The following is a 25,168-nucleotide window of genomic DNA, read 5'->3' as shown; positions in this document are numbered from 1 at the left end:
TGGGTTTTCATTTGACCTGGAATACAAGGACATCTAGATATTCAGGCTTGTCCTTTCTACAAGCACTAGACAAGGCTTTCCAGCAATCCCTGGCACTCACTAGTTAGGACAGCACTGGGCTAATTTTACTGACAGTTGGAGAAAGAGGTGAACAAAGCAGGCAGATTCTAAATTACAAAGATTTAAATGATTTTCGTTTAAACTGATGATACTGACCTTTAATGACAAGTGTCTGCAGATGTGTCACACTTCATGGTACATTAAACAAGTGTTGGAAGACGGCAAAATTTTAACTGATATGGTCAAGCACAGGAGAATACCCTACCCATCTTTTTGGTTATTTTACACTGACGTTTTAATACTACCATACTCTTAAAATATGAATTGTATGCAATAACTTTATTAGGGTCAAATAGATATCACAATATAGATTCATCCACCGAGTAGCCATAAATTGGTTACAACAATCATAGAAGAGACTAAGCCATTTTAAGCTAAGATGCTTTCAACATTACAGCTCATACAATAAGATTATATACTGATACACTTTTATTTAGAAATGCAGATGATCAGTTTTGATTAGTTTATTGTGCTTCAGGCTTTAAATTGTGTTAGAAAACTCGGTGCTGCAATGGAGCCCCTAAGCTGTTGTAAGGGAGGGCTCAAATCTCCAGGGATAAATGTTTATGGGATACAAGTCTGGCCCTGGCTCGGTTGTTTTAGGATAAATTCCTTTGAACCTGGGCTATTTGGTCAATCTGGTTACATTCTCTGATAGCACCAAGCTAGTGCTCAGGGCAGCAGTGGGACAGAGGGATACCTGACAGCTCTTAAGCAGCATGGATAGAAAGATTTTTTTTTTTTTTCCCCTCCTCTATTAAAGGAGGGCATAAAGGAATATTTAGGCTTTATAAAATAACAACAATATGTGCATTTTTTTCCTGTTTTGCTGTGTTAAGCAATGGGGTGTTTTCACACGGTTTTCTGTACTGATATCTGCACCTCTGTTATCTTAGTTAAATAAATACCTTTGTAAACATATAACACAGTTACTTGGTCCTTATTCTTCACAGCTCACATTAAAAGATTCACAAAACACCCATAGAAATAGTGATTTATAGAATGAATACTTAGCTTAGTTAAATAGAATAAACATTGGTCAGGTACCATATATACTACTGAATGCCATTTCAAGGAAAAACATTTTAGTTACAAAGCATTCAGAACTTGGATAAGCCATATATTCAACTCTGTGAAATATATAAAAGATGCATACTTCTTTTAAACATACATTTAACAAAATGCAGTGGCAGAAGTTGAGAATTTCCATTTACACAGTCCAAACATTTGGTAGTAATAAACTGGTTATCCATGCACTAAATTACGGATGACTTGATTATTTGAAATAATAGCAAAATCTTCTGAAACAAAAAATATAATCAAAACAAATGCTCTGAAGAGTCACAGACAGGCAGTTTTGAAAATTTAGGAGCAATATTACATGCATGGATATACAGAGTAATCTGTAGAAATAATAGCAAATCACTTTTTTTTTTTTTCTCCACAAAAATGCAGAAGGAAATCCAATTATCCTATGCATATTAAATACTACAGACTTGAGGCTACGAAATGCTTCTACCATCATTACACATACAAAACTACCATAATGTTATCTCTACGGTACATACTACAGCACTGACTCCAGGCCACCACCTGTGACGAGCACGTCTGCCGCACTGGGCTAGGCAGGGATGAGGTGCCACCTCCGGCTCACCAGCCAGCTCTGGAGGCACCTCTAGATCTTCAGCTGACATGAAACACTGTGTTGTAGTATGGATTTAGACCCCCAAAAAAGCCTGGCACCACTGAAACAGAGACCTGCGAAACTCTCTACGCGTGAGGGCTGTGCTAGATTTGGTTGGCGAAGGAGGTCGGGCCGCCCTGGCCGTAGCCCTGCTGCTGGCCATACTCACCCACCTGGCCATAGGTGCTGGGCTGGTTGTAGCCACCCGTGGGCCCGTAGCTGTCCTGGTTGTAGCCGCCCTGGCTGTAGCTGCTGGACTGCTTCTCCATGGTGTCCGCGGGGTGCCGCTGGCCTGACGAATGCCAACCCGTCTCCTTAAAGACGAACCAAATGTTGCCTGCCCAGAGGATAAAGTTCAAGAATCCAAAGACCTGCACGAGATAAAAGGCAGCGTGTCACCCAGGCACCGTGGTGCCACGGCCCGACCGAGTCTGCTGGGTCCTGTGGGCACTGGGAACACTCCTGCTGTGTGGGGCTGCTGCAGGAGACTCCACAAAGCCACCCCATGTAGATACTTCACTTGGCAGATGCAACTATGTCCTGTGCTAGCTGGCTGCATTGTCACCACCCAAGGAAGGCCATGATTGACTCCAGAGACCACCTGCAGAGCCCTGGCTCTGCTGGGAGCTGTGCTGAATGGGGCCCTGGAGGTGAAAAACCTCCTTGATTGACCACAGAAGATGGCAAGATATGGCTGAAGTCAGACAAGACAAGACTACAACCACCACAATGCAAGAACAGTGAAGCACATCTCTTGGTCCAGGAAGCCAGCAAGGTGAAGTCTGCTGGCATCTCAGAAGAGAAAATGCTCGATGGAGGAAAGTCACCTGAGTTTCATTGCTCTGAGAGTGCAACCACATACCTCCTCATCAATAAGTGGCAAAAATCCCCTGAGCAACACTTCAAAATTTATTAGGTGACTGGACACCCAAAGGGACATCAGATTGCAAAGGAACAAATGGACACAGGCCGCTGAGTAAACAATTCTTTTTATCTTATTTTCTTCTTTAAGGGAAGAGATGTTCCTGCTTTTTTTTCCCCCCATAATCTAAAGAAACTTTGCAAATATAAAATTTAAAGAAAATATTTTAAAAGAGTTAAACAGATTGCTTAGCTGTCCAGAGTATTTTTAAGTCATTGCTTTTGGTTTTAGTTTTGAAGACTATTTTTTGTTGTTCTTTTTGAGGATTTTTGAAGAGAACACAGAATCCTTTTCTAAAGCTCTGCGGTGTAAATTAAAAGTAAACAGGCCAAACAGTGAACTTGAAAAGACAATTTGCTTTCTCCTAATCCCAAAGCATCCGCTTGCCCTAACGCTGCAGCTAGCTAGGGAGTTGCTATGGGTCAGACTCTATTTTTCCCTGCACAAAGATTATAGGTAATCCCAGTTAAAACATCAGCTAGTTAGTTTACACCAGTTGATTTAGGTCAATAGAGAGCTCCAAAGAAATGAAGATACATTTGCAAGGGAACAGCAGAAAGCAGAGATCAAATTCACTTACAACCGAAGTGTTCAGGCTCGACATAACCGGGCTGCGGACAGGCAAGCATTTGTTGGACTGCTGTTTGCAGGCTGACATCAGTAATAGAACTTCATCAGGATCCGTTGCAATTTTCACATCCGACAGTCCCTTCGCCCAAGCAGATGAGCCCACGAGCCACAAGAAGGAGAAGACCACGGTCACAATGAAATCCTGAAAGACAAATGAGTTAGGAGCATTATACTGCTGTGTCACCCGAGAAGAAAAACATTAAAAAAAAAATCACCAGAAAACAAAAATCTTGCATCTGAGGAGATGAGAAACAAGAGCTCATAATTTCCTAATAGATCGTGGTTACTGTCACGACCTGCAATGACAGTTTGCAGAAGGGCTTGACATACCCAAAGGGCTAGAGCCTGGCTGTGCACATCTGGAGCTCTGACCCTGGGAGAGAATACTACCAAGGGCTGAGCTACCTTGAAATGGGGTTGTCCATGATGCCCAGCTACTGCACTGGGAGCCAGTTCAGATGTTGTTTCAATGCCTGGGAAGGTGATAAGCCCTCCTGAAGGCCGACCCTCCTACCCACAGCCAGCATGGGCTTCTGCTGGAAAGCATTTCCACAAAGATCTGCATCTCTGGCAGAGCCCAAAACCGGCTAATCCCCAGCTACCAGAGGCCAAACATCCCCAAGAGCACGAACTGCACAACCACCAATTATCAGGAACAAACAAACAAGCAGAAAGACCTGCCAAGCCCAGAGACTCTTCAGCTCTTCTCTCCTCCATAATGCATTTCTAGCTCCCATCCTCACAAGACCCAAGGAGAACGTGTGGCACTGCCTCGAGGATCTAACAACCGCAAGTATCTCTACTCTGAACCACTCTGCTCACTTTTCCCTCGGAAGGCTGTCAGGAGCGCGCACATGCAGAAACTTCTCCTCATCGCGGCCAGAACAAGTGGCCAAATGACACCGTTGTTGTGTGGGCTTGGGGGGAAAGGAGGGAGGAAGTGTGATTTTTCAAGCTTTCTTGTGTCTTGCTAAAACAGAAGAGCCTTTCTACTGTCGTATTTCATCCCATCTGTCAACCCACAGCAGATGGTCGAGGTGCCAAAGTCTAACATGCCACTAACTGCATCACTGTGTCTTGATATCCCATCTCCCGTGGAGGCTCCTCTTGCCCGCCCTTTCCCCCTACAAAGGGGAGGCACATGGAAAAAGAAAACGTTCGTGAAGATGATGGTGGGTTGGGTTGCCAGCCAAAGAAATAAACCATCTTAGGGAACCCAATTCTCGTCTACAAACGCGCCCTATGTTTCCCTTGATGGAAGACACAAGGCAACGAGCTGGCCCCATTGCAAGGGGCAGACAAAGGATTTCTCCACTCACGCAGATGGGATTAACTGCGCTTGGATGCTATCCTGAGGAATAAGTCATTCCCTTTGAACGGGGTCACTGTCTATTTCCTACGGGCTTGTGTCTGCCATGGAGCCTTGATTTACTCTGCCCTCACTTTGCGCTATCTAAATGGGCGCTCTCAAAGAGCATGCTGCAAAATGCAGGAACTGACATCTCTCCTAAAACCTAAAGGGACTCAATTTAGACAGAGGCATAGAGCCCAGAGTACATTTTCTTATCAGGGAGATTTCCAGCCAAAGAAATTACCGTATGCTAAAAGTTTCAGCAGTAACTGAATGAGAAATGAGCTCCTAGAGGCAACAGTTTAATAGTAAATATTTTCCTAGAAATTTCAGCTGGTAGAAATGTCAGATATTCTCTAAGCTGAGAATTACGATGATGCATGCTTATTTACCAAGAGGCTTGGGACCCGAACACCAAGCCTGTATATAGGTTTCCCCTGATGCTGAGACTGGGACACACCAGAGGTTTGGGGAACACATCTTGAAAGAGATCATCGAGACTTTCTCAACGGAACCCAACTGCAAAGCTTTGCAAGCTAAATCAAGCTGGGGAGTCAGTGCCTCTGACAATAACAGCAAGATAAATAAATGGCAGCAGAAAGGAATTTGAGGCAAACAGACAAATTGAGCAAAACTAACACAATACAGAAGATTAATCTTACTAAAAAAGGAAAAGCTTAAAAGTTAGCAAAGTTCATCAAACAGGTGACAACAACAGGGGATTTTCAAACCCAATACCAAGCTCCCAACCCATCCGGCAGTGGGTTAAATCCTGCCTTTCCTCCAGCAACATTTGTGAGCAGAGTTACCGGCATCTCCGGGCAGCAGGCACTGACCCCAGCGATACAACTAGAAGAATTTGTGTTGTAGTTCAAAAATTGCAGGTTCATGTTGTCATGAGCCATGGTGGAGCAAACACACATCTTTCTGCTTTAAGCTGGCAAAAGCAAATTTTGGATGCAGCAAATTCACTTGAAATGATTCTAGAAGAGGCAGAGAGGGACCTTAGGACCTGGGTATCTGAGTGCAAACGAAGAAATCCTACCCAATTTTAACACACTTGGTAATGTAGTTCCAATCCATCTCGGTGAAGAATTTGTCTACTTGTCTAACTATGATTCTGGGGACAAAGTCCATCTGGGTGCAGGGGACAGTTCACCCAAGTGGAAAGGAGGGCTGTCAGATGGTAGGACTTGGAAATAGAAGCCATCTACCCCCTCCAAAAGCCAGAGGCTACAACCACTCCCCAAAAGAGGTTACAAGGCCAAGAGTTTGTCAAGACTTAACCAAAAGTCTAATAAAACATGAGGATTATTTCAGTGTGTACTTTCATCAAGGTTACTGGCCTGCATTCAGGCTCTTTGAAGATTTCTACCATTTCCTTCTTTCCCCAGAAAGAAATGGCACTATGCACAGAGCAAAATCTAGGACTACAGTAAACTTGCATCTTCCTCTATTTTGAATCTTTGCTAACCTTCAAGCCTTGGCTGAAACTTGAACCTCTCTTGTTTTCAAGTGGGTTTGGATTTCTGGCTGAACATTTTCACAGCTCTGGGTGGAACAGAGTTACAAGATAATGACATGCTGAAAATAAAAGTGAATTTCAAGCTAAGCTGTTCTGTGGCTTAATGTCTATCTGGGGAATTTCTCCTTGGTAATTAAAGCCAGAGTGCCTGCATACTAAAACAAATCTTGCATTTGAATGTTTAATATCCCCATAGTATGTTTCCCCCCCACTCCTTTGGAACAAAGTAATTTTTGTAGTTGCTGTCTTGAAATGATGTCTACAGATCTCTTCAGTGTGTATTGTTGTATGGTTACACTGCCCTCCTAATTGCAAAGTTCCTTTTTCAGATTTCAGCTGAGATACTTTGGTCTGCTTGCAGGTGCCTTTGGGAAGGAGGCAAAATAGCAACATGTAAAAGAAAGCAGACATCAAGATTGAAAACATACTGTATAACCAAGAAAAGACTTTGAGCTTGGTGCAGTATGCATAGCAAAAAAAAAAAAAAAAAATTCTTACTGCCTTTTTCAAGTTGAAACTTGGTGTTTCAAAAATGTCTAATTGGAAGAATTTCATATATTACAAGTTTGTGGATGGAACTGTGAATACTCCTTTTCCTTTCATGATGAGTGTAACATTTCTCTTTGCTATCAAACCACTAACTTCTGCAAAATTCATATCTTTGCTGGGGCAGTTAAGTGCAGCCCCTTCAGCCTCCCAAGAGCAGTTTTGAGTGCCCCACTGCCCAGCACCACCTCATCCAGCCAAAAGGTCTTGGAGGTCTGCGTGCTCTTTGACTGCTTGAAGCAACTCAGCCCCAACCCATGGTACCACATGTGTCTTCAGGTGCTCCAGGTACCCAGGGTTTCACCTGAGCACAAGAAAACATGCCAAAACACACAAAAAGCTTCAGCAGGACCCCTCTATGGCCTTGATCGTCCTGCCATGGTCACTGCTTGCTTTCCCTTCCCTAATAGGGGCAACTGGCAACTTCCAGAGCCTCTCCAAAAATATTTGCTTATGCAAATATCCCCTGCACCTCTTACAAGGTGAGTAGGCGGCTGTCCCAGAGACTGAGTAGGGAAGCAGGTACCTGGGTACTTCACCATCCTCATGTTTTGAGGAAGATTCCACCCTGGATTTTCTGCAGGATGAAGCTTTGAAAGAATTGCACACTTTTAGTTAGTGTTTATGGCCTTGCAAGCTTGTTTTGGCAGGGCTGTGCTGAGCCTGTTGGGAGGCACCAACATGTACAGCAAGGTCACCGCAGCTCCAAAAGGAGAGGACACAGATGGGTTGAAACAGCTCTCTGAAAAGCAAAGAGTTCTTCAGGTTACTTGAAGTTTGTTTTCTAACTGAAGATTCAGTCTTTGCTTTATGGGCTTAGACAGCTCTTTATCCCTTTCCTCTGTGTTTGTGGGAATCTTTTGTGTTACTTTCTAGACCAGAGAGGAAGAAATAAGACACCTATAATCAAAGATATCACCAAGAAGAGAACAAGTGTTTGCTTTAGCTGACTTGGTACATCCAACATCTTTAATGTAAGGCTTTAATGTAATTATTCATAGGACTCCAGATGCAAAGGAGAGATCTCATCTCCTTACATGCTAGCATGTTTATGCAGGGTAATCAGATTATCAAGTAATCACTATAAAAATGAAATATCTTTCAGGGCTAAGTCATTCACTTTTACTAAATTGTTTTATGCAATTTATATGAAATCATAAGCTTAAAGCTTATTTGTTATTAAGCAACCTTTGTTAATTTGCACTTATCTATTAACTGGAATATTTATCAAGTGATGCATCCTTACACTTAAAATGTATGTGCTTTTTCATAGACAATCTACAGCCCTCCAAAGATGATTTGCTGCCAGAATGTGTGGAGTTCATATACAGAAATGGCAAAGACGGCAGTAGTCCGAGTAACAAGTACTGATACATATTGACTGTGAATATTCTCTTCCATATTTCCCAGATCCAGACACAAATGGTAACACCTTTCCCATTGAGGGAAAAGCCCCAAATTTAAGCACAGAGCTAAGGCTGGCTGCTCCCGGCTTGCAGGAACCTGAAAATAGATAGATTTGAACTAAGGGAGACACAGATGAGTTGGAGGGCCTCAAGTGCTAATCCCCCAAAAGTGGCATGCAACTTCAGCAAGATATTGCTGAATATCACATGCCAGTGCTACAAAAGCAGCTGCAGAAGAGTTAACAGCTTCTCCTACTGGAAATATTTCCTTGCATTAGGCCTTATTCAACACCAAACCTTAAAATATCGTTCCATGGTAAAAATGATGACACAGACAAGCCTGTTTCTTTACATTTGTACAAATAGTGTAAGCTTGAGTCATTTTTGGCTGAAATTCTCTCTTCAAGTTTCTTGTGACCAAATGCTCATTAAACTCTTGATAACCATGTAATCAGCATTCAGTCAGGTCTGTTAGACAACTTAAAAACAAAACAAAACAAAAAAAAACCACCAAAAATCCTTAAAGGGTCTCTTTTCCTCTCCCCGTCCCCCAAGAAACAGTAGAGCAGGCAGGTGGGGCTGCCCTCCTGGCAGGCTTAAACCCAGCACAATGGCAGGAGACAGACAGACATCTCTATATGTACACGAAAAAAAGGTAATTTAGCCTTGGCATAGAGATTGGGAAATTGCAAACAGCTTTAGTAACAGACACCCATTAAATTTAACCTGTAGATCCAATTACAGTCCATTACATAGAACAAATTAAATTAATGCCCTGTTGATGCTGCAATGGATTGCAGCACGCATCCTATAACAAACAAGACAGCCAGGACTCTCCTGATCATACTGCTGCAATTACCAGGACAGTTTCAAGCATCCACATCATAATCCAACATATTAGTATTATTTTCCCCCCCTTTCCCTCCCTCCTATTATTTCACAGAAAAATGTGGTTTGCCAAAAAAAGAATTATGTTCCACAAAAAAATTAAAGTGACAGATCTCTGCAACTAATCCTTTGATGAGGCAGTTTGAAAAAGAGTTACTCGATGCCAACTGAATCATGCAGAAAGAAGGCACTTCATTTATTTATTGCTTCTGCAGGGACCCCTTTATCTTGCCTCTCCTATCAGTACTTTTCCTGTGATGATCTCCCCTCTTTTCCCCATCATTTTCCAGGGACAGAAGACCTCCAATACTCCCAAACACTGAAGTTTTATTTCCTTTAAAGTGAAAAGAAAATTTTTATTTCTGTATCAATTTATCATTTTCAAATAATGCAAATTTAAATAAAAGGACTCACATCTCCTTGCAGCAGGAAATTCTCTCCTTTAAAAACCAGGTGATGCTAAGATTACCTTTTTTTCTTTATCATTCACTTACTGTTACTGCAGCCATTTCTTTTAACAGGTACAGGCTCTTTTGTACTGATGATTTATCCTCCCTTGTAATATGTTTTTCTGCTATTATGTATTGGTGGCTTTCAGCTATTTACAGAACATGTCTCTAGCGTAACCTTATTCTCTTTTGCCATGGATGGAGAGCACGATGCAACCCTTCAAGCCTGCATATTTAGAGACCTAACTGAGCTCAAGTGCATCTGGGGTTCAACACAATGCCCTTATCTAGCAAGGCCAAGGGCTGTGTTATGATTCATGATGCTCTAATGGTTAGTGGAAACAGAACAAGTAACAGACAGATTTTACAGCCTTGATTTATAAGAAAATGCCTAAATAGGAATTGCTTTTTAGCATGAACTTTTAGGAATCAGTGAACAGCAAAGGAAAGGCACAAGCATGTCTTTGCAAGGGGGAGGTGAGGAAGTTCATGGACCAGTGTCATGCACCAGCAGACACGTGAATGTGCTGCAGCTCAGGGTAAGTCCACAGGAGCTGCCACGCGATGCTCCATGGCCACCTTTCCAAACCATGGGAGCTTGGCTAACCCCAGGGTTAATGAGCAACACGCAGCCTTCCTTGGGTCAGGGCACCATTTCACCCACCCACCGGGCAAATGCCTCCCCGCTTCCTGCCTGCTGCCCAGCCACCCTTGCAGGAACATGGTGGTAATGGGTTTATGGTTGCCTCAATCCTGAAGGCCTTTTCCAACCATAATGATTCTATGATTTTATGAACATTACCCCATGGCAGGAGCTGCCGGCAAGCAAGGAGTTAAATCCAGGGACACATTGGCTCTATTACTATTGGTGCTGGGTGCTTAAGTTCCCATTAAGCACAGAAATGGCACACTTACAATTAGAGGCCCCCGGTTGTTCTCACGGTACTTGTTCTGGAAGAAGATATAAACGACGGTGGCTGCCAGCGAGTAGAGGAAGGCGAAGACTGCAATGGTGACGAAGAACTCCGCCGAGGAGGAGAAGTCCCCGATTAAGGAGAGCTTTTCTCGGCGTCTGCCTTCACAAGTGGGAGCATCGAAATTCACCTGGTGCAACCTGGAAAACAGCCCAAAGAGAAGCTGAAGCAGAGCAGCAGGAAACCATTACCTGAATAAAAATGGAGTTACATTTGGTCCGTTGTTCCATCTCACTCCTGAAGTGCATTAGTCTTCTGCAAAAAACACAAACAGACCCTATAAGCCATGAGCTTCCATACCCTTCAGAGCTGCTGATGCACATGGGGTTACTTTTGTGCAGGTCAAGAACTGAGACGCCAATTACATCTTTTAATCACTCCTTTAACCAAACTCAGAAAGAAGCTGATGTGCCAGGGGTTTGGCACAACTCCTTTCCTTTATGGGGCTTTGCCTTGGCAAAAGCCAAAAAAAGAGAAAATACAAAATATGATCTGATTCTCAAATTCTTATAATCAAGAACACAGCAAACAGGTCATATCCTTAAAGCCATGGGATGCCTGTGTTTGGAAGTACAAAATTTTGACTTTTGTGTACACTCTGTACTCTGTGGTTCTGCCTGGCAGTTCCTGCCAGACCTTTTTTCACCCTAATAATTGCAAGTTCTGCTTTGGAAAGAGAGAGGGGCTCCCTGGTGGCCTCCTGTAGCTGGTCTTGTTGCATGGTCCAGGTGACCCTTGGCAGCAGGTGGGTGGTGCTGGGGAGCATGTTGTTCTGCTCTATATACAGAGCAAAAGGGACAAAAACAGCAGAAAGGTAACAGCAGCAATTAAAAAAATATATGCTTTGGTGCTGAGAAAGGCCGAGGCCACCTGGGAGACATTCCTCTGCTCAAGGGTAATTAATGTGTGGAACAGCAAGTCAATGGAGGCAGCAGCCATGAATATATGACTAAATAAAAAAGTTAGATCCCTAGAGGAAAACAAAGTATCTGCAGTAGAAAGCATGCAAGATGGATTAATGGGCATTGGAAGATTGCTTGGCTTTTTGCTTTTCCTAGTCCATACTAAAAGTACCCAAGTGAGCAGGCAGAGCCTCTTCATCAGTGGCTGATGCATAACATGAGCTACTGGCCTTGGGCACCTCCTTCTCTGAGCTTCTGCTGCTATAGAATCCGTGGGATTAAAGCATGAAATGTGCCCGCCTGGACTGCAACACTTGGAGATGAGCAGCACCTGACTACACTCTCCTACAACCACAGCAAAGCGATGAAAACTGAACACATGAGAGACTCTAATGCTTCTGAGCATAATTAGACTGTTTCCTGACTTGGTTTCAAAAGCTTCCTGGCATTAATGTGCAAACATTTTTCATTATTGTTATTACGGTCCTTTCCAAAAGGAAAGCAAAAGGATTTCTTAGTGTCTGTCCTTCCAGTTCTGCAGTATGGGGAGAAAGCAACTGGCTGTAGCCACATAAGACACACATGGTAAGAAAACTGTTTCCTAACTGAGGCTGCTTTCCTTTTCTATCCTTTATTCTTCTGACTGCATCTTAGTTCTGCATCCTAAACAGGTCAGAATAAGTATTCATACATTATATTAACATCTAATTCATGCATCCTCCCAGCAGTGCTTTTCCGGCCAAGCATCTTTCAGGGCTACCAAACACATCATGGTCACAAAAGCCTCCTCCCATTGCCTTATTTTTATTCACTAGCTTTTCTTCTTAGGTTTCTCTAGTCTCTATGAGGACCCGCAGTAACTGGTGCCTCTCACGGCCACCTCACCTCTGCCCAAGCAGGGATGACCTCAGTCTTGCAAAGGGGTGGTTCAAGTGATGACTTGTTGAGAGGCACTCAAAGTTTCTTTAAAGTAGGATAGGATCAATGAAGAAAAGTCCAACTTTATTAATCAAAGCCAATCCTCTTTGATCTGTAAAGGCACCACCGAGAAAGCTCTGATTCTCCCACAGATCTGCTGCTGACTCAGGCTTCTGGGGGCAGGATTGCTTGGGAATGACTCACAAAAACCTCATTGCCTTCAACTCTGCCTGCCTCTTTTGATGTAATCCTACCTGGCTTGCATTTTATTTCCTCTCACCTCTTCTTTCATCTTCTCTTATCTGCTATTCCCTACCCCCCACCCTTTTCTTCAGATCATCCAGGACCTATACCTTCCTTCTGCTGCTTTTCTACATCTGAATTTAATCTTTGCTTCTCCATTTCCTAAATAAAATCATGAACCCCAAGAACAACTTATTGCAATCCTGCCCTCGGCACGTATTTAACACATGAGCAACACGTTTGGGCTGCATTGCTAGAAGTGATTTTCACTGATTGATTGACAACACAAATAGGATCACTTCAGTCATAAAGTTAACCAATTGGGGGGAAAAAAGTGTCATTGAAAGCCTCCCACCTCTCATCAAGGATACCAAAATGCTCCTCAGGAAGTGAGGTGTGACAGTGCTTTTTGCCTTGTGCAAAGCTAAGCACTGTTATTAACTCGGAAATAAAACCGATGACTCAAAAGGACCTTGCCCTCCACCTCCACACAGCAGTGTCACAGCCAGCCTTGCTAGTGCCTCCGTGCCCAGGGCCAGCAGCCCCGCTGGACTTTCCAGCCCTGAATTCCCTCAAATTGATACAAATCTGATAACACTGATGAAGTCACGGCCATCGGAGGCTCGTGAGGTTTCTCCTACCATTTGGCCAGCTCTCTGTGGCTGTGGGAAACACAATGATGAGACAGCTGTGTTGTCTGGCTTGACAAGAGCAAAAGAGGGCAGGAATGTTTCTAAGGAAAAGAAGGATTTTTGCATTGTCCCACAATTGCAAAGAACAGCTTCGTTTTCAGACACTAATTGCCCACACTTTGAAAACAACAGAGCCCAACACGTTCAGAGGCTGCAGCTGCGCTGGGGAGCAGAAGTTGCACACACTGCCTGTAAACACAACCTTGCCTCTACCTCCTGCTGGTTCCTCACTGCAACATTCAAAACATGATTTGCTTTTAATTATGGCCTTTCTTTGGACTGGTTCGGCCGCCACAATGACCAGAGAGCACAGAAAGAGTCAAGCACCGTCTTGTCCCACATCCCATTGCCACCAGCCCATGCAGGACCAAAGTACGAGGAGAGCACACAGAGTGATCCCTCTGTGTGGACCATGCCAGACATCAATACTCATGGATTTATGGACTCACAAACACCATTGAAGAGCCACCATGAAACTGTCCCCTATTAATTCATCTAATCTCTTTTGATTTGGGAAATCTCTTCCAGCACACACAAGCACATGCTTAGCCTTGAAACCAAAATACCGTATAGACCAAAAGACCAAATAGACCATGTATAGATACATCCACGTGCATAGGTATTACTGATGAACTGACTCAGATTTCTTCTTCCAGGCTTTCATCAGTGCCAGGCTTAATAAAATACAAATTTTGCCTCAAATTTCTGAACGGGGGGTAGTATTTCTCCACTTGCTTAGTAGGATGTGGTGAACAAACAGGCAAGAAAAAACCTATTTTGGCAAGCTGTCCTATTTTCCAAAAATAGCATCTTGTAATCTATCCCTACACCTGCCTCTGACATCACACTATACACAACACCCACACACGTGCTTGTGAGAATTCAAAGACCCATTACCCACTCACTCGGGCTTTCTTTTCCCCTCATTTATTCCTGGTATTCGCCACTGTCAATTGTATTTACCATCTGCAAAGCAAGCGAGCGGAGAAAGTCAGTCCTGCAAATTCATTACTGCAGGTAGCGCCCGTGGAAGAATTTGTGGTGAAATGTTTATCTTGGTTGGTAATCTTCAACATGAGGGGTAAATGGGATTTTCATATACAGGAGCAAAATGCTGAAAAGAGCAGAAATAGGGGCCCTATAGCTAGCCAAATCACGACAGTAAGACAGGAGGACACGGCAGCTTTCCTGCCTGTTCCTGGGGTTCAAGGCATCTGTATTTTTGGCATTTATAAGCATCTTCCAGAAACTCCCTTGGGATCTGAACAGTTGTATCCAGTATGACAGGTTGTTTTTTCAGGAGAGAAAACTACCATTTTCTTTTCTTCCTGCCCCTCACCTTTCCCCAGCACCTTCAGCACCTTTCTCTGCTTCCAAGGCAGCAGAATGAGCCTTGGCACATCAGCCTCTATCACACAACTATTGCTGCTAAATCAGCCCATTTCTCTCTGGCAACAGGAAAAAAAGATAAAGTGCTCCAGCTGACCCAGCAATTCAAGTCTGGTCTGTTGTTTCTCTCTGTTTTTTTTTTTCTCCAGAGAAAGAATATTGTTTGCTGATCAAAGAGCACTCGGTTTGAAATTTCTGTCTTAGTGAAATCTCCCAGTTTCTTCCAAAAAGACATCACAGATCTTTCTAGAACTACTCAACATTATACCCCTCAAACAAGAACACACTGGAACTTGCAAACTTTTATTCCTAACTTCTGCACAGGACATTTGAACATCCTAGAGATGTGTCCTGTCTCAGAGCTTCCTGCAGTGGTTGGTACAGGGATGTGCCTTGCTCAGATGCAAGGCAAAATCCCATTCGGAGCGAGTTCAGAGCAGGCATCGCAAAGAAATGCAAGAGAACTAGCCAGAAAAGTCATAGCAACCTATATTCTCTCCCAGGTACGTCTGATAAAAAAATACATACACATTTTTCCCCTCTCACATTTTTCCATTTAACTTGCTGGGTTCCCAGCACTCACTCGCACATAGCTGTTGTGCAAACATTTGGCCAGTGCTGTTTTGCTACAGGTTTTTGCAAGGTTTTTAATAGGACAAGCTGTCAGCCACAGTTGCTGTCTCAGGCCTCCGCACTGCACACACGGCGCTGGGAGAGGTGGCGAGTCCCCCGCGCTGCCAAGTGTGACAAGACACACTCCATCCCATCTTTGTGTCCCAAATCCTCCTCTTGCACCTCCTCTCCCATTAGCTGGAGATCTCCCAGGTCTTCAGGAAGCAAAGCACCAAAACCTCTTTGAGGATGGGGTCTAAACTCCCTGGGATAAGGGAGAGCTGCAGCACGGCAGAGCCATTGCTCAGTGGCAAGGAGGGAACAGCAGCTGTACCTGCAGCTTGCAGCCTTTTCTCTGCAAACGTCTTTGCAAAGCTCTTGGAAAACAGCCTTTTTCCATGCTTGGGCTTGGAGAATCATCCCAGACGTGCCAGCCATAGCAAAGAACCTCCCCAAACTGTGCATGCACACTGTAACTCAAGTTCTAATACCTCATCGTAACACCAGAAAGAAAATAAAAAGGCTCACGATGGAGTAAGCACTTCAACGAGTGCTTCAAAAGCTGAGTGGGTGATCCCAACCCAAATTTCCAAGCCTACACCCAGATCCATATTTATCCCATGATATCTTGACAGCTCTTTTTGCAAATGTATGCTCTTCCTTACTGCACAAGCAGCACATGGTACTCAAAGTTGTGCTCCATCGCTCTTTGCAAACCTCTATAGCTGCCACAAAGAAAGTTAGGAGGCTTGGAAATCCCAGAGGAACAGATTTGCATTGCCAAACGGCAGTCATCAAATGCTGGTCACCCAGGAAGAGTGCAACTGACCCTGTAGCTGCACCCCAGTCTGCTCCATCCTCCTCCAGAGGGACCCAAGACTTACCAAACTACCAAACTTCTGCCAGACAAGAAAGAAAGCTGGAGCTAAGACCTACCAAGATCTACACTCCCAAAGGCATCTCAGAAGCCACACAAAGTACAAAGCAAAGGCACAGGTAGTAGCAACTGATTCCAATAATGAGCGCTCCTGGGGAAGGTTTCAAGCCTGGGCACTGCATTTCCTCACGGCAACCAGGGAACACGGAGCCCCGCTGTCTGCACCCAGCTAATGTGCTCAGTTGTTGCTTGCTTTGATTCCCAACATCTATGATGCCTCCAACCCACCCTGTGTTACAGGTTCACATGGACAAAGTCCATGCAAAATCGATCCAGGTTCTTGAGCATCACCTGAGGCTCTGCCAGAACCACCAAAAAGAATAAATCCTTTGCCCTGTGAAAATGCTGAGTCTACATACAGTTTAATCTAGGTCCATAAACCCTCAAAAGAAAAGTTTCAGTCCCAGCTGAGATAATTACAAGAGCAATTACAGAAGATCCTCTGTATCCTTCCTTTATATTTTAATGTTAATATTGTACTTTAACTATAGTTTTCTCCAAATAAATTGTCCTAAGGGACGTGAGGTAATTAAATTCACATCCCTGCGGACATTTAAGACTGACTCCAATAAAACTCCCAGTGAGGATATTTTCATTCCAAGCAGGCTTTGGTAGCTTTCCTCAGCAACCTGGGGGCTTGCAGAGAGACTGAGCAGTAGCCAGGGCAGGAGCCAGGCAGACCCACAGGTCCATGGACATCCTGCTATGAGCTTCACACTGAATAACACACCAAGGGTCATATCTGGAAATCCAGAAAGCATGGAAATAGCGCCTCATGGTGAAGTACCTATGCGAGCTGGGACCAAACACTCACCCTCTCTGGAATCTACTGAACATGTAAAAATACTGCATTAAACTCGTGGCAAATAAATTCCTGTGGAAGTCACATGTGGCACCCTGCCCAAGACATCCCACATGTTGAATTCCCTGCTGCCCTGGGGAAACACTCAAGGGCCCCTGCATGGGACACACAGATTTGGGAGCAGGGGAAAAGCATGTGTTTGACTGCTGTCTAGCTGGGCCAGCACATCCCTTTGGAGGGAACAGATCAAAAGCAAGGCAAAACAGAAGGAATTCCATAATGCCTGCGCTTGTACCCGCTGCATGGAAACATGCAAAAAGAAATCTGCAAGGAAAGTTTTAGGAAAGGCAGCCGTTCTACAAAGGCCTTTGTGGCAGTCGCAGATAAAACACCATTACTTGTACAATACCGTAGAGATCCTTCATGAATATATATTAAAATTTGAATTGGGAAAAGCTGCATATATTAGTAGATATACGCACTTCCACTTTAAGAATCAATTCTGTTTTGGTACAAGCAAGATTTGTTATAATGCTTTAGATAATGTTAAACAAAATACTGCACTTACTATGCAGAATAGGTCAGTCTGGATCAATATCATTCAAATTCATCAAAAATCTGATTGCTCTGGGCACCAAAAGAAAAGCTTTTACAGCTTCATGAAGATCCAAGAAAGAGCACTCTCCACTGCAGCAAATGGCATGTCCAGAGCATTGCTACCACCCACTTTTCCCATTTATTTCCCAGGCAGTGGGAGCTCATCTGACTACGCCGTGTTCATGCAATGCTTGACAACATTCAAACCAACGAGCAAGTCATGGAAGCAGCAGAGCCTCTCCTCCTCCACCCTACAGGACATCAGACATGCAGAGGAGAACATGCAAGAGGTCAGCAGTAAAGACAAGGTAAAGATACGGCTGTATCAAATGTATGGTGGTTCCCTGTGGCTCTTATGCATGAGCAAAGTGACTGGAAGTATCAGTCAGGCCTTTTCCCATACTGCCAGGAAAAGGATGCTTGTCTTCATACACGCTTCAAACAAGTGACAAGCTGCAGTAACAGGTGCTCTTTGGTCTCTTCTCCACAATTCCTAAAAAAATGCTAAGACTAATTGGGGCAAGGAAAGGGAACTGATGACCTCAAAACCAGAAAAGCCACAAAGTTGCCCTTATTTTACCTGCTTTAATCAGACGAATAGTCATTTCATGAAACTCTCGGAAGACGGAATTGCAGCATACATTGTGCTAATGGACAGGCTGCACTTAGGCTGGATATCTAAGTGCAAGTGAAGACTTTAGCCTTTCAAGTGGAAAAGTAATTGCATTTGTCACCCTTACTATACACTGGTTTCTTAAACTTCCTTTAAGGGACTATTGATATATAAGTACAGGCATTTTCTTCTGTTCTACTATCCTCCTTGGTACCAGAAATTAGTCCCACGGGACATATGAGCACAGAGAAAAGCAAAGACTGTTCCCAGAGTGCATAGGGTTCCTTGGAGACCCATACAGACTGGAGAGCACCAGTTGTCACACGCTAAGAATTTGTCCTAACAGAAAAACAATCAATCAAAAAACCCAACACCCTATAGTTATTTGAGTAGCCTGTAGCCATACATGAGCAAACTAACAAAATCTGATTGGGGCTCTGAATTACAACATTCTCTTTAATAATAACTACAGCTGGTTATAAAAAAGTGAAATATCTTTCCATTAAAAACCATGTTCATCCAAAGCTGAAAAACACGTTTGTTGAGCAGACCTGAATCACCTTTTTTCAGGCCCAAGAGGGAAGATAAGAGCAAGCAACTTTAACAAAGTCAATAGCTCTTCGATTAGAGCACTCAGCCTGGCTACATAAGCTCAATATTCAAGTCTCTTATGGACTTGTTTCAGCACAGGGACTTGACCAAGACCTCCAACACCTTCCCCACCAAAAAATCCAAGGGTCAGGGCTGCACCGTAAGTAGTTTAGAAAGTTCTTGCTTTTATGGTACTACGGAATAAAGTGTTTAATAGGTTTTCCCTAGTAAAAGGGGAAAAGGGGCTGGGGGAAGGATTTTTGAGGAAGAAAAAAAAGCCTCAGCTTTCTGGCCAGCCCTATAAATTACTAGAACATATGAATCACAAATAAAAAAGTTAGTGCCTGTTTTTCCTAGTTAAAAGGCAGATCTTAAGCCTTTGGTCTTCCCTGGATCATTAGGTTACATTAAATATGAAGAGACTTGTATCAAAGTGTCACAACTAGAGGTTCCTGTGTCCTGAAGGATTCATCTCCTGAACTTTAAACAGCAGGATGCAGTATTAGGCTCTTCACTCGCATCATTTCCAGTTTCCACTAACAGCAGTTAAAAGCTAGAAGTTCTTGTTAGGCAAAACTATTCTCCAAAGGCCAAAATTAGGCATTAAAGGAACCACTGAGATCACAGTTTGAAAGTCTGTTGTGGAAGAAGATAATTAAAGCTGTGACCCAGCCCTTAGTGCCTGTCCTTAGTGCCAGTTTATATAAGAATATTGCTTAAAACCTCCAGTGTCTCTGATCTATTATTGAACATGTTTCCCTGCTGGTTCAGATGTTAACCCCAGACCTGCAGGGCTGGAGGACGGAGTCAGAGTTTGCCAACGAAAGGGGCTAAAGTAACACAGCTCTTGTGGGCTAATTGTAAAACCGTAAGTAACCAAAATGCCTGAGCTGCCAGGCAGGCGTGAACATCTTCTCCAAACACATCCCATGCAGCAAGAATTGCCATTTATGTCTTCATTTGCCCTGTACATCGCATGCAGGGATGCTCCATGTCCAATGCAATGCCTCTGAAATGGCTCTGCACCAACTTTTTGGTAATTTCTGCAGTGATCTACTGCCCATCAGGGTGTATGGTGAGACAGATCTGGTTTTAAAACCATATTAAAATACATGTCCAACGTCGAGCCAATTGTGGAAGTGTTCTACACATCTATAGGTCTGCAGAGCAGGTGACCACCTAGTACCCAACAGGTCTCCAACCACAATGGCTGTTTGCACCTTTTGCCAAAATTATATTTTCTACTGAATTCTGAAACAGAATTTATCACAAGCAAGTTAAAAAGCAACAACAAAATGAAGGCTAGTACATTTTGAGACAGAAATGTGCTAATATAATGAAGACTTTTTACCAAAGAAAAATTTTGTGAAGCATAGCAAGCTAGCTACTTTCTTCTTAATTATCATCTGTAGCTTATAAGTAGGTAATTTAGATTTGGCTGTCAAATTTCAAATGAAAGAGTAGCCTAGCCAATGCATGTAGATGAGGCACACACTTTAAAGGGTGCTCAACAGGAACGTCTTTATTCAGATGCAATACTTAGTGAATGAAAAGCTTCCATCAAATACAATTTCTGTGCCTTTTCCTTCAGACACTAGGCTTGCTTCAAAAGACAGCTTTACTAGCACATTGGAAAGCTACTAATCGTGATGTAAAATAAAGCAAGAAAATCAGTATTCATTTTGCTCACTGCTGTGATGCAAAGAAGAATATAGATGTATTAGTACCACCAGGCAATCGAGTTCTCTGCCCCACTATAAAATACCTCTCAGCTCTCCCATCACACGTTATATATGTATATACCTAGCTTAACCACTGACTTAGGCGAGATTCCTCACATTTAAGAGGTGGTCTGTGCTCTGAGGCCAATGTGCAAATAGCTTGGAGAATGAAGACCACCAGAAAAGGTAACAGTTACCTCCGAAATGCTCCTTCCCCTCTCCTTTTAACTGAAAAAATAAAACTCATTATCTACTTCATTACACCCCTTCTCCTGCCTTGTCTTCTGCCTGCTCTCAAAATAGTGGCTCCTTCCCCTTAGAAGATATTTTAATCCTTGAAAAACCTTGTGTGCTCCAGGTGCCTGGAGCAAGCCAGAGCTGCTGTCATACAAGTGGGAGCAGAGGGACACAGCTAGGCCCATTTCACTTCCCCAGCCAGGCTTTTTGCACTTGTTTTGCACTCATAGAAGGGATGCTGCAATGCCTCCATCTCTCCCAGCTCCCAGCACTCACCCATCAGGCCTGTGCAAGGCACCAAGCTACCATCACAGTATTTGATAGAGCCATTTCTCCCTTGGCCGGGAACAGGGATTTGCAGAAATGAGGCAGCCACAAAGCAGTGGGTTATGATATTAGATATTTCTGCCTGGCTGTGTACTCCTTGTCTATACCACACTGCACTGTCAGAGCACTTCTGCTATGCAGAGTTTACTAAAATCAGCAGCTAAAGCAGACAGAAGTTAAGGGAAAATAGAGGTCAAAATCAAGAAGAGCCTTAAGATCAATTAGGTTATGTAAAACAACATAGCTGCAGATGAAAAAACACATCAACCCCAATTCCTGTTACAGTGGGGAGATGGTAGGTTTGGATTCAGTAGTAGGTTTGGGCTCCTAAATAACTTCAATCTCATTGCCAAAGCACCCAAGCCCTCTTGCCGGCCTGACCTATCCTGTTGAACCCTGCAGTTTTGCTTATTTTCCTGATATTGTTGGCCAAGGTCTAGCTAGTCTGTACATCTAGAGGGAAACAAGCATCTTCATGCCCGGAGCAACGTGGACAAGAGCAGCTGCTAGCACAGCTGCAGTTTTCAATCAATTTAAGTCATTCTGGAAGTTTCAGCTCAAAAAGCAGCTCTCATGTATCCAGCTGCTTCAGCGGCACCGCTGCTGGCAGCCACGACAGCAGCCAACATCATCAGGTGCTTGGCAGCCTGGCTCCTGCCACCCACACCTCCTCCAGCTCTCAGCCAATAATCAAAACACTCAAAGCATTTGAAAAGAAGTTGCCAGGTGACTATGGACTTACTCAGACCTGGATGCATGAGAACAACTGTGAGGGGATTCATCCTACCTGTGCAAAGCCCACACAGGCAGCAGGATGCAGGCTGGCTGAGTGAGCCCTGCAGAGCCCACTAAGATCTGCTCTGCACAAACCCCATACACCTACAGGAGACTCTCAAGGAAAATAGGATGGCACAAGAATAAAGAGGAGTTAGCATTGCCACTGTTGTGAGTCATTTCAGCCACCTTCTCAGTCTGTAACCCTGCCTCTCCCAGTGGGGAAGCACTGTCCATATTAATTAAAAAAAAAAAGCCACACACATGCAAGCACTTCATGGTTACAGTCTTGAGGCCGCCTCAGCTCAAAGCTCATCTGCCTTTCCCAAGGGTATCAACTGCTCTGAGAGATCAGCTTTCCCCTCTTGTTTGAGAGCATCCCCTGCTCTAGAAGGATCATAGGGGGGGAAGTGGGAAAAACAAACTCATAAGTCACACGAATATTTAGATGAAACTTAATTAAATGCAACTGAGTTCAATAGCAGAACTGAACTGGATTTCCAAGGTGCACAGATGCTACTTGCTGCAGTTTGTAGGTCTCTGGACACTTATGCCAGCCCAACCCTCAAGTTTGCACACAAAGTTCAGAACTGCACAAGAACAGGGAGTATCTTTATGTTTCTGCCCCAAAACGTCAGCTGCCTAAGGGTTATCTTCCTTCCCAGGTGCAAATATATTCACATTATATCACATATATTTACACATTTGTTGGCTTACATCACATGGCCTGCTGTTTCAAGGAAGAAGAGCCTGCATTGACTTCCCACACCATCCATAGCTGGAAGCAGAACAGGAACAGTTCAAGGACCATCTATAGCTTCAGTCCCAACTAGATCATTTCCACAAGAAAACGCTGCTTTGCATTATCTTTCTGGCTTGATGGAATGTTTTAATTACTCAGCAGTGTTTTCAGTTTCCTAATAAGCAAAACTGTAGGAAATGCAGATCCAGGGACTTTCTTCTAACAGAAATTGTGTACACGGCCCATTAGAACACCAGGAGATACTTGCTGACTATTTTGCTCAGTTTTATTAACTTTTTACACAAAGTCATATTTTATAATCATGCAAATTAAAAGCACTTTACTGTAGGGTGTATTCTGTAATGAATGCTGGAAAAAAATGACCTATTTGGAAGTGAATCACATTACAAATTCACATAACTCAATTTTCAGAATCCATCTCATGCATACTAAACAGCAGCAAAAGAAAAAGGACAACTTTAAGAAAAAAGAAATATTTGCAATTGCAGAAAGTAAGACTCTTTGCTTGGCATGTATTTATTATTCCAACAGCAACAAGTCTCGGAATCAACTTCGTTTCCACTGTTAGAAAGATGCTATGTCTTAAAACTAGTAGTAAATACTATTATGCTTGATCCATACATAAAAGAGTCATAAGCAAAACAGCATGTGATTTCCCAAAGAAGCACAACTTCAGAGTCATGAGATTGGATTATACACTCTTTTCTTAATCATCTCAATTCCTTAAAGTAAACACTTGTACAGAAATGAAATACAAGTTTCTACAGTGGAGTTCAGAAGTGCAAGGTTCTGGGTGTTTTGAAGCAGAATCCTTAACAGCAGGAACAGTTGGTGTTTCTTTCTCCGATAGCTTTCAAGAATACTTAAACAACAAAAACCACATTTTCTGAAGTCACTATCGATAAGACATTTAACGTCTTCGCTTACCTGAAATGCGGACAGGCAGCAAGCAGAATTTCGGAAACACTTCAAGATTATGGTTAAAACTTGTTTTCTCTTTTGCTTCCTTATCTTTGCAAAGTGCCTCTTCCAGGTGCTTGCACCTTGGATGATTTTGGAGAAGGCTCTGCATTTCCAGCTTAGCAGCTACTACAGTAAAGGCTACTCATCCTCATTTGTTCATGGGCTAAAAATGTCTTTTTGTTCTAAGTGCCTTTTCCACCCCCTACAGCTTCCCTTGGGCCCTCTCCATGCCTGACCCAACCAGAGTTCTCCCTCCCACACTCCCAGCTCCTGGACAGCCATGGGAAGAGCCCAGGCGTCCCACATTGGTGCTTGAATCACAGGCCCACTGCAAGCAGCAGCACTTCCAGCTGCAAATAGGCTTCACACCAGCCCCACAAACAAACCCTCCTGAACAACAGGCCTTACCTGAACGGGTAGGCGAAGGCTATGTCGATGTTGAGGTCACTCTCCGACTTGTTGGCACAGTCCACACTGAGGCGCAGCCCTCCAGAGTACCCACCGCATGTTGCAAATGCAAAGATTGCAAAAAGCTGTGAAAAAAACAACAAAACATTTATTTTATTGCAGCAACCTACCACAGGGCTGCCCATCCCACCTGCTTTACCTGCCTTATCAGCTTGACCTCAAGCAGGAAAATCTCAAAGGTGTGGTGTGAACAAATGTTTTCTCAAGTGCATTGTGAACAGTTATGTGGGGCAGATCTTGTTCCGATCTTTTATAACTAGAAACCTGTGAAGTATCACCACTGCTTTAACAGATTTCCTCTAAGATCTACAGCGGTGTGAACCCAGGAAGTGAAAGGTGAAAAATCAGGGGAAAAAATACAGCAAACAAATGAAAAGGGAAAATATGGAGCAAGTGCCACACTAAAGACAATAAGGACAGATAACAAAGAGACACATCCAGATGCTGCGCAGGCACCACTGAAACACAGTTACCCTGAGCTCTGCCAGCTCCAACACAAGCAGAGCTGGGAGCATCAGTGTCTTCCTCAGACTTGAACTTTAAACACACATCATTTCCTCACAGGTTGCCTGGTTTGGGGACAATCCATGAGCATTTGGGACAGGGATGGCTGCAGGGTGTGACGGAGCAGAGTGTCACAGCCAGGGCTGCACCTGAGGCAAGGGGAAGATGCACAGAAGAGCAGAGCTGAACTGCAGCTCCAGGAAGGGTCAAGCAGCTCAGCTTCACATCAGGTACAAGCAGCAGTCACCAGGGAACAGGCCTGAACACCAGCTCCTCTAGCAGCTGGTCTCAGACCTTCACTTTGCTGCTCATTATCAGTTCTGCAGAACCTGCTGTGCCAGAAGCCTGAGTCCATCTCTCCTCTCCTTCTAGCAAACATGCTAAAAAAGGCTCTCCATCTCCCAGATGGGCTTTACCACAGGCAGAACTTGTAACACTGCGTCCATCTCCACGCAGCATGTCCCACATCTGTCCCCAGCTGCCCACACCCCACACAATTCCACTGCAACCAACATATATCACTTGGGGATAGATTTGCAAAGGTGCTGAGGCACCCAGTGATACAGAAAGGTAAGAAAATATTAGTTAAGTCACTTCCTTAAACCAGCCTTGCTGGCAGA

General features: G+C 43.7%; 1 protein-coding gene across 2 annotated transcripts in view; it reads right to left on the bottom strand.

The window, feature by feature from the left end:
* Window positions 1-380: 380 nt before the first annotated feature.
* SYNPR (synaptoporin) overlaps window positions 381-25,168 on the bottom strand; it is an 82,114-nt gene continuing 57,326 nt past the window's right edge. For both annotated transcript variants that reach the window (XM_088528279.1, XM_010226150.2), the window contains 4 exons: window positions 23,985-24,109; window positions 10,437-10,635; window positions 3,307-3,498; window positions 381-2,175 (listed from right to left, as the gene is read on the bottom strand). In XM_088528279.1, coding sequence (XP_088384405.1) covers window positions 1,909-2,175; window positions 3,307-3,498; window positions 10,437-10,635; window positions 23,985-24,109 — 783 coding nt within the window. In that variant the 3' untranslated portion in view covers window positions 381-1,908. The remainder of the gene's footprint in view (window positions 2,176-3,306; window positions 3,499-10,436; window positions 10,636-23,984; window positions 24,110-25,168) is intronic.

The sequence above is a fragment of the Tinamus guttatus genome, unplaced genomic scaffold (genome assembly GCF_059628265.1).
Source record: "Tinamus guttatus ecotype Peru unplaced genomic scaffold, ASM5962826v1 Tinamus_guttatus_pri_ptg000307l, whole genome shotgun sequence".
NCBI lineage: Eukaryota > Metazoa > Chordata > Aves > Tinamiformes > Tinamidae > Tinamus > Tinamus guttatus.
Note: the sequence above shows the minus strand (reverse complement) of the source record. Positions and strands in the feature narration are given on the sequence as shown.